The sequence below is a fragment of the Lampetra planeri genome, chromosome 10 (genome assembly GCF_965212315.1).
Source record: "Lampetra planeri chromosome 10, kcLamPlan1.2.h2, whole genome shotgun sequence".
NCBI lineage: Eukaryota > Metazoa > Chordata > Hyperoartia > Petromyzontiformes > Petromyzontidae > Lampetra > Lampetra planeri.
The window spans coordinates 10,978,637-10,985,774 of NC_136116.1; the positions used below are offsets into that span (position 1 = coordinate 10,978,637).

The 7,138-nt window shown below is 46.9% G+C and overlaps 1 protein-coding gene across 1 annotated transcript; it reads left to right on the plus strand.

Moving 5' to 3' along the window:
- Positions 1-124: 124 nt before the first annotated feature.
- On the plus strand, positions 125-6,416 carry LOC144721023 (keratin, type I cytoskeletal 18-like). The gene is made up of 8 exons (XM_078598305.1): positions 125-721; positions 1,091-1,173; positions 1,620-1,776; positions 2,530-2,700; positions 3,274-3,399; positions 4,612-4,850; positions 5,460-5,525; positions 5,994-6,416. Exons 1-7 carry the CDS (start codon positions 308-310, stop codon positions 5,506-5,508), a joined length of 1,239 nt encoding a protein of 412 aa, XP_078454431.1. The 5' UTR covers positions 125-307; the 3' UTR covers positions 5,509-5,525; positions 5,994-6,416.
- The last annotated feature ends 722 nt before the right edge of the window (positions 6,417-7,138 follow it).

Here is a 7,138-nt window from a genome sequence, read left to right on the forward strand (position 1 = left end):
CCATTTATTGACGACTCGGGAGAGTCATCGATGTTTGCACCCGAGTTAAACAGTAACCTCGAATGTTTGACGAACCCTCCTCCCACGCAACCAACGCCCTTGGGGTCCGGGCGGCGCGTGCGTTTGGGGTTGGTGGCCCGCGATGTGGTGGGTGGGTGGGTGGGTGCAGGGGGGGGCCAGGGTTCAGACACATTAAATACTAGCGCTCAAGTGGGCCACCCCCCGCACTCTCGTTGAGTTACCCGAGCTGTAAGAAAGCGCGTCCAGACGTTCTCCTGCACCAGCAGCAGCAACCTCCACCACCACCATGAGCCAGAGCGTGAGATCGTCCCGGAGCACGAACGTGTCCACCGGCATGTGGAACCGCAGGGGTGGATCGCCGCCGCCGCCGCCACGGCGCGCCACCTCGGTCGTTTCGTCCTCGCGCGAGGTCAAAATCTCGAACGCGGCGAGCGTCTACGGCGGCGCTGGCGGCCGGGGGTCGCGCATCTCCCGGGCATCGTCGTTCTCGGCGGCGTCGACCAGCGGCCTGGCGGGCAACGAGAAGGAGGAGATGCAGGGTCTCAACAACCGCCTCTCGGGCTACCTGCAGCGCGTGCGCACCCTGGAGCAGGAGAACAACAAGATCGAGCTGGAGATCGCCGAGCTCATGAGCCTGAGGAAGGGCGGACCGCACGACTGGGCCAAGTGGGATGGCATCTTCAGGGCACTCCGAGAGGAGGTTTGCGTGCCTGCTTGCTTGATCGCTTGTTCGCCTGCACGGCTACGGTTGGGTTGGGGTGGGTTGGGGTGGGGGTGCTTTTGAGCATCTGTGCACGATTGTTGCGGGGATCTTAGGGTTGGCAGAGGTTGATCTGCTTTTGGTGGTCATGGGTGGATGCGGTTTTATTCAGGCGCATGAGAATGCACTGATATACAGAATAACCATTTGTATAGAGGACATGGATGTGTCTTAATTCCAAAAAAAATATATACCAATATTTTTGTATCATATACATTTTTTGCAAAATAATCACGTTTGTGTAATACACGTGTGCGAGTGAGTTACATTTCAATGAATAAAGTGCCCTGTGCACTGCTTGCTCCCCAGATCTTTACGCTGACCATGGACACCACGAAGCTGGAGCTGGGGATTCAGAACACAGACCTGGCACGGAGTGACTACTATGAGAAGTAAGAGGCGGTGTGCCTTCACTTGAATTTCAATGCCTGCAACACTGCCCTATCAGTGCAACGCACCTGCACCAAGAGATTAAATGTTTTGTTTTATTGCATGACATTTGTACGTCCACGTACGCTTATATGACGCTCGATACATAGGGCATTGTTTCGATGTTATGAAAAGTGAGTGGGTTTGGGCAAGGCCACGTCTTTAGAAGAGTCGGCGGTCAAGAAATGACAACAGAGATAGCAGCCAAGCAACGGACCTCGTCCGAGATTACGTCGGGCCCAGGAGATGGAGCAATGACATCGGCTCGGTGTCCAGGTGCTCGTGAGATCGTCACATCGCGGGCATTGATGGCGGCTTGGGGAGGCCTTCGTCCGGTAGTGAATCAATCATGGACAATGACGACGACGACGATGACGACAATGACGATCAAACACCGGCTTCTTTGCAGGTGGGAGACCGAGCATGCCATCCGAATGGCAGTGGAGGCGGACATCCAAGCTCTCCGCAAGATGATCGACGACACCAACGTGTCGCGCCTGAACCTCGAGAGCCGGGTGGAGGCTCTCAAGGAGGAGCTGTCCGTGCTGCGGTACACCCATGCCGAGGTGCACCCCCTTGCTACCCCCGTCCGTTCACCTCGTCCGGCGATCCAGCATGACATGATGATTATGTAGACGACTACATAGCATACGACAACATTGCAGCGGTACATTATAGACATGCTATGCTGCTGGGGTTACGCGCTCCCAGAGGGCCATGCGGCCGATGGGTCGTGTCAGAAATACTTGAACGTCTTTTCTTTTTTCGGGGAGACGGATATGTGGAGACATTGCTTGTACATTGTTATTTATATTCACCACAACGTCGCTCGTGATTATTTTTGAATTAAATATGTTGATGTTTACAGAGAACGTGGCTAAGTAAAAACTAAATATCTTGATATAAAACTAATTTCTTTAGAACTATTTTTTTTATATTCAGTTTCCTGTCCTTCTCCCGAACCTCTGATTAGCACGGTTGGCTACGCACGGTGCGAGATAATTTCAACATACATGCAAAGTGTGCGCTCCCTGCTGCGTAAGTGACAAAGAGGACACTTGAATACTTTTTTGGGGGTGAAGTCTCGTGAAAAAACCCCTTCCGCGTGTCCTTTCCCCAGCGCTTTCATTCGCCGCCCTGTGAGATTTCCAAATGGATTCCTCATCTCGTGACAGAATAGCATAATTTAAGTAAATGACGGTTTAATAAATGTGAGACAAGATACAGAACCAAGTTGGTACCGTTGTGGGATACTGATGACAAACTTCTCTCTAGCATCGGCATCGTTGTGAAGCTGTGTGTGGACCTCGGTGCTGCAGGAAGTGAAGAAGCTGATGGTGGAGATTTCCAGCTTCGAGGTCGGCTCTGTGGAGGTGGACAGCGGCGTTAAAGACATCGATCTCAACAAGGCCCTGGCAGAGATCCGCAGGCAGTACGAGGATCTCTGCCGCCAGAATGCGGTACAGGTGGAGAGCAGCTACCTGGAGACGGTAAATATATAAAACAATTATTGGTAATTATTAAAGTAAAAAAAAATGTCTACGTCTGACGTTGACACATCATGTTTTGAATATGTGTTGTATTACATAGCTTAAGGAAACGTATGTTTTTTGTCCCCTGCATGGACAGTTTTGCTGCTTTAACCCATCAGGAACATGGTTAGCTTTTTTAGCGTTACGGATTCACACACCCAACAACCCAATCACCCACCCACTCACCCACCTACTAATTCCACTGACCTACCCACCCACTCAGTCACACACCCACCCAACCACCCACCCACCCACCTGTCCAGCTACCCAGCTAGCCACCCTCTGACCCACCTAACTTCTCACGTGAAATTAGCTATACAGTAAATTATATCTTGATTTGAAGATTTCGTGACTGCAGGAATCCATACTCTTTGGTTCTTTCAGTAAAGTCACGTAGGTATAAAATTAAACAACATTTTATACCTATGTGACTTTACCGAAAGAACCAAAGAGTATATAGTAAATTCTATCTTGAGTTTTTTTACGTGTATGTGCATATGCGTGTATGCTTGTATGCTCTATCCTGCGCAGATTACCATCACCAACACCAAGGTCACTGAGAAAATGCAGGCGCTGGAGAAATACCGCGTGGAACTCAGCGAACTGAGACGCACGACTCAAGCCCTCTTCCTGGATTTGGAGAATATGCGCTCCAAGGCAATTCCATTATGCACACACATCTTGTTTAGATCCTGCACTCAGCCCAAAGTACCCAGAGACAACAGCTTTATCCAAGCTTTCCCAGTATTGGACTCAAAAAGCCTTTGCCCAGCTCGCATGTACACGCAGAGCATCACCATGTCGTAACCCTGTTCGACCGAACCACACGGCACCACAGCCGCTGCATCAATCGTCTGATGTGTGCATGAGAAATGTTACATGTACCCCCAGGCACTGGCGGAACCAGTGGGAGGGGGGTGGGGTGGCATGTGCTCCCCAATGATTCGATCGAAATCCCTAATTTCGATCGGATCATTGGGGTTTATTAATAATCAATCGGTGTACCATATTATTACGTGCCAGAGACTCGATGAGATGATAGGACAATAGTCTTGAGTCCATAATTGGCAAAAAGTAACGGCAAAGCAGTTATAAGTGACTCAGAATTGTGCGCAGTTGCGTATACAGCACACGACTCCCCTGAAGGCAAACACCTTCAGCGAGCGCGATGCCGATCACACAACGCGGTTCGATTTCGACCCTCGATCGATGGCTGCGCCATCGCCGCACACGTGTCGAATAAAAAGCAAGGGACAGATCCTTACTTACTAACAACTCCGATCATTTTTCATTGCTGGAGGGGTTGCCCCCCCTTGTCCCAGGAGTACACGGAGCACATGGTGGGAACCGCCGCAATAGATTTAAATGATGTTGAGATTAAGAGGCGCATGACATGGACACGGAAGTTCTTAATATTCCATGTTCCTCAAGGACTGGCTCACTCACAGCACTTGGCACGGCAAGCTGTAGAAGTAATGTTGATTTCGTTGTGGTTTGTGCACTGCACTACAAACCAAATTACTGTTTTGTTCGATTCTAGCCATTGCTTCACATCAGTGGCAAGTGGAATCTGAACATATCCTTGGCTTCTCCTTGGCCAACTCGGCCTTCAACGAGTAGCAATTGTGCTATGAGTACATCAGCACTCAGGGTAGAAAGTCAGTTGGGCGTGGCACTGGCCACGCCACCCTTTCGCATATGCTGTGCCATTTTGAATTCGTGCTCGCTAATAACATTTGCCCTACCAGTCTTTCATGCTAAACGGAGGTTCTATGTGTGTGTGTGTCTGTTTGTGTATTTTGTGTGTGTGTCTGTTTGTGTTTTTTTGTGTGTGCACACACATGTCGGCATTTGATTTCCCGTGTACAGAAACAGAGCCTTGAGAATGCCAATGGGGACATGTCGGCTCGCTACGAAATGGAGGTGTCGAGTCTGCGCGACATGGTGATCGTGCTCGACAAGATCTTGGTGGACGTCAACATGGACCTGGAACGGCAGCGGTCCGAGTACGAAATGCTGACCAATGCCAAGATGCGTCTGGAGCAGGAGATCGCCTACTACAGCAGTCTGCTGGACCAGGAGGGTCAGATTTCTGTGAGCGGCAGGAAGTGAGTAGCAGGAGGGACAGCAGTTGTGTACTCGAGTCCGTGCAACTTCGTAACGACCCACGCAAACACACGGACAATCCAACATGCATTGCCGTTTAAAGGAATATGCAACCTAAAATTAATTCCGATCTCTAATTGTAGTTATATGCCCTGATGTTTTGGGTTTTCCCGGTTTAATTCATGCTTAGTTGATGAGCAAAAAATACTTTAAATTTGCATTCAGGTATAATTTTGTTACGTGACTGTGGGTGATAAGTCTGCCTGTATGTTTCTGTTAATTTCACAATTCACTTGACAAATATGAATGAAGACCCCTCTTCTTAGGTTTTTTCGGTAAAGTCACGTAAAAAAAAAACCTAAGAAGATGATTCCTTGCAGTCACGAAAGCTTCAAATCTAGAATGAATGAATGAAGACTTTTGAGATTTGAAGATGCACTTCAGCAAAAAGTTGGCATTTCATGTTCAGCAAAAATGCGTGGTATATTTAGAAAACTACCTATGAACCTAATTCACAATACATTCTCGTTTGAAGTGGTAATTACATGTATTCTAATTGTTAAGACGTATTACAGCAGTGATGATGATGATGTTTCTCCTCTTGTTTTTAGTTTTGGGTCAACAACAACAACCATTACCCACGTCAAGCATACCAACTGAAGCAGCATATGCAACAGGTACAAGAGCAAATTTGCATCGATTTGTCAACAAAAGCAGATTGCTACATTTACAAATATGTGCATGGATTTGTGTGTAAGAAATCGTTTTTGCTGTTTTTGTGTTTGACATTTGTAAATGGAATATGAATCATGGGCTAACGGAGCAAAGTAACTGTAGGACCTGCAGTGACCAGCATAGTAAATGATGGTCAAACAATCTCCACCACATAGTGAGGCCCTCATCCAGCATGATTAACTTTGACTGAATGTGTCAAACTGAATTTTTTGTTTTATATTGCTTAATTGTCGAACATTGATTAACATTGCTCTGACCTTTTTTTAAATATATATAATGTGTATCGTATGTTTTTTTTCCTATTACGCCACGCCTCATGTTGGAGTCGGATGTTGGTCTCAATTGGTTCTCACCTGGTTTTAAATTAAGGAACTTGACCGATGTGTTTTGCTGTGTTCCTCGTTTTGCAGGCACACCTCTGCTCTGGATTGCAGTCAAGCCAAGACAACGAAATTAAATTTAGCATTTTTAGTTGACATGAAAACAGTGAAGTGGAGCATGCGCCCCCTAGCGTGGATAGAAATATATTATCACATAGGCCATGGCATGAATAATAATAAACAAAAATTAAGCGCGTTCATCATGCTATACGGTGCATTCATTAAATGTATGGCCAACTACTTCACTACAAAGCTACTGTGATGTTTTTTTTTATCTTCCCCCAATTGATAATTTTCCTTTGCTTTGTGAAACTGAAATGTAGTCCTTTAGCTGACTATCTCTCCAATATGGCATGCATGTGTGGTGCACAGACACAAACATTACACCTTGTTTTAATACAAAATAAGATTGCTGTTTGCATATATGTGACAATAAAGTTAGGATATATAATACATTTGGTGTCTCTTGTTGCCTCTCGTATAATTTAAGATTAATACAAATCGCACTCAAATCGCATTCTCGCTGGGCTAGGGTGGGGCTCAGTGTTCAGCGACACAGCTTCGATCCTGTCACTCTGTATGCACGAGGCTCCACAGAAGAAAAGCTTTGATTTCTGCTGTTGAATCACGTCCCTCTGTGCCAGGAGACAAACGGAGCTGCAGATCGACAAATGGGGCTGCAGTTAGACAAGCGGAGATGCAGTTAGACAAATGGGGCTGAAGGTAGCAAAGCGATGCAGCAGGGTGACGAGTGGAGCTGCAGAGGGTCAAACCGCGATTTTTATTTCATTTGATATTTTGTTTGTTTATAGGTGTACTGACCTGATTTCTTTAGTAGTATATCATATTTGGCTTATCGCGTATACATTTATAGGAGCTAAATGCTCTAAACGCATGTCTCTAAATGTGGAGGAAAAAACCGGAGGACCAAGTCAAAAATCCACGCGACCACGGGGATAACATACAACACTCCAAATATACAGCAGGCTTCCGTTTCGCGTATCGAACCCATGTTCTGTATACCAGGCGAGGTAGTTAACATCTCGCCACCGAGATGTTAACTAACAAAGATACAAAGACAAAGATCCCCCGTATAGCCTTAACAGACTGTAGGGGCAAGTGCTGTTAGCGAGCACCTATGAAGGCCAGAACGGTACACGAGGGGGTGGGTGGCC

What these genes read in the sequence shown, in the direction of transcription:
- LOC144721023 (XM_078598305.1), top strand. Translation starts at nt 308, where the DNA reads ATGAGCCAGAGCGTGAGATCGTCCCGGAGCACGAACGTGTCCACCGGC. An exon ending in TCAGGGCACTCCGAGAGGAG is followed by an intron (nt 722 to 1,090) that starts GTTTGCGTGCCT and finishes CTTGCTCCCCAG; the next exon opens with ATCTTTACGCTGACCATGGA. An exon ending in CGGAGTGACTACTATGAGAA is followed by an intron (nt 1,174 to 1,619) that starts GTAAGAGGCGGT and finishes GCTTCTTTGCAG; the next exon opens with GTGGGAGACCGAGCATGCCA.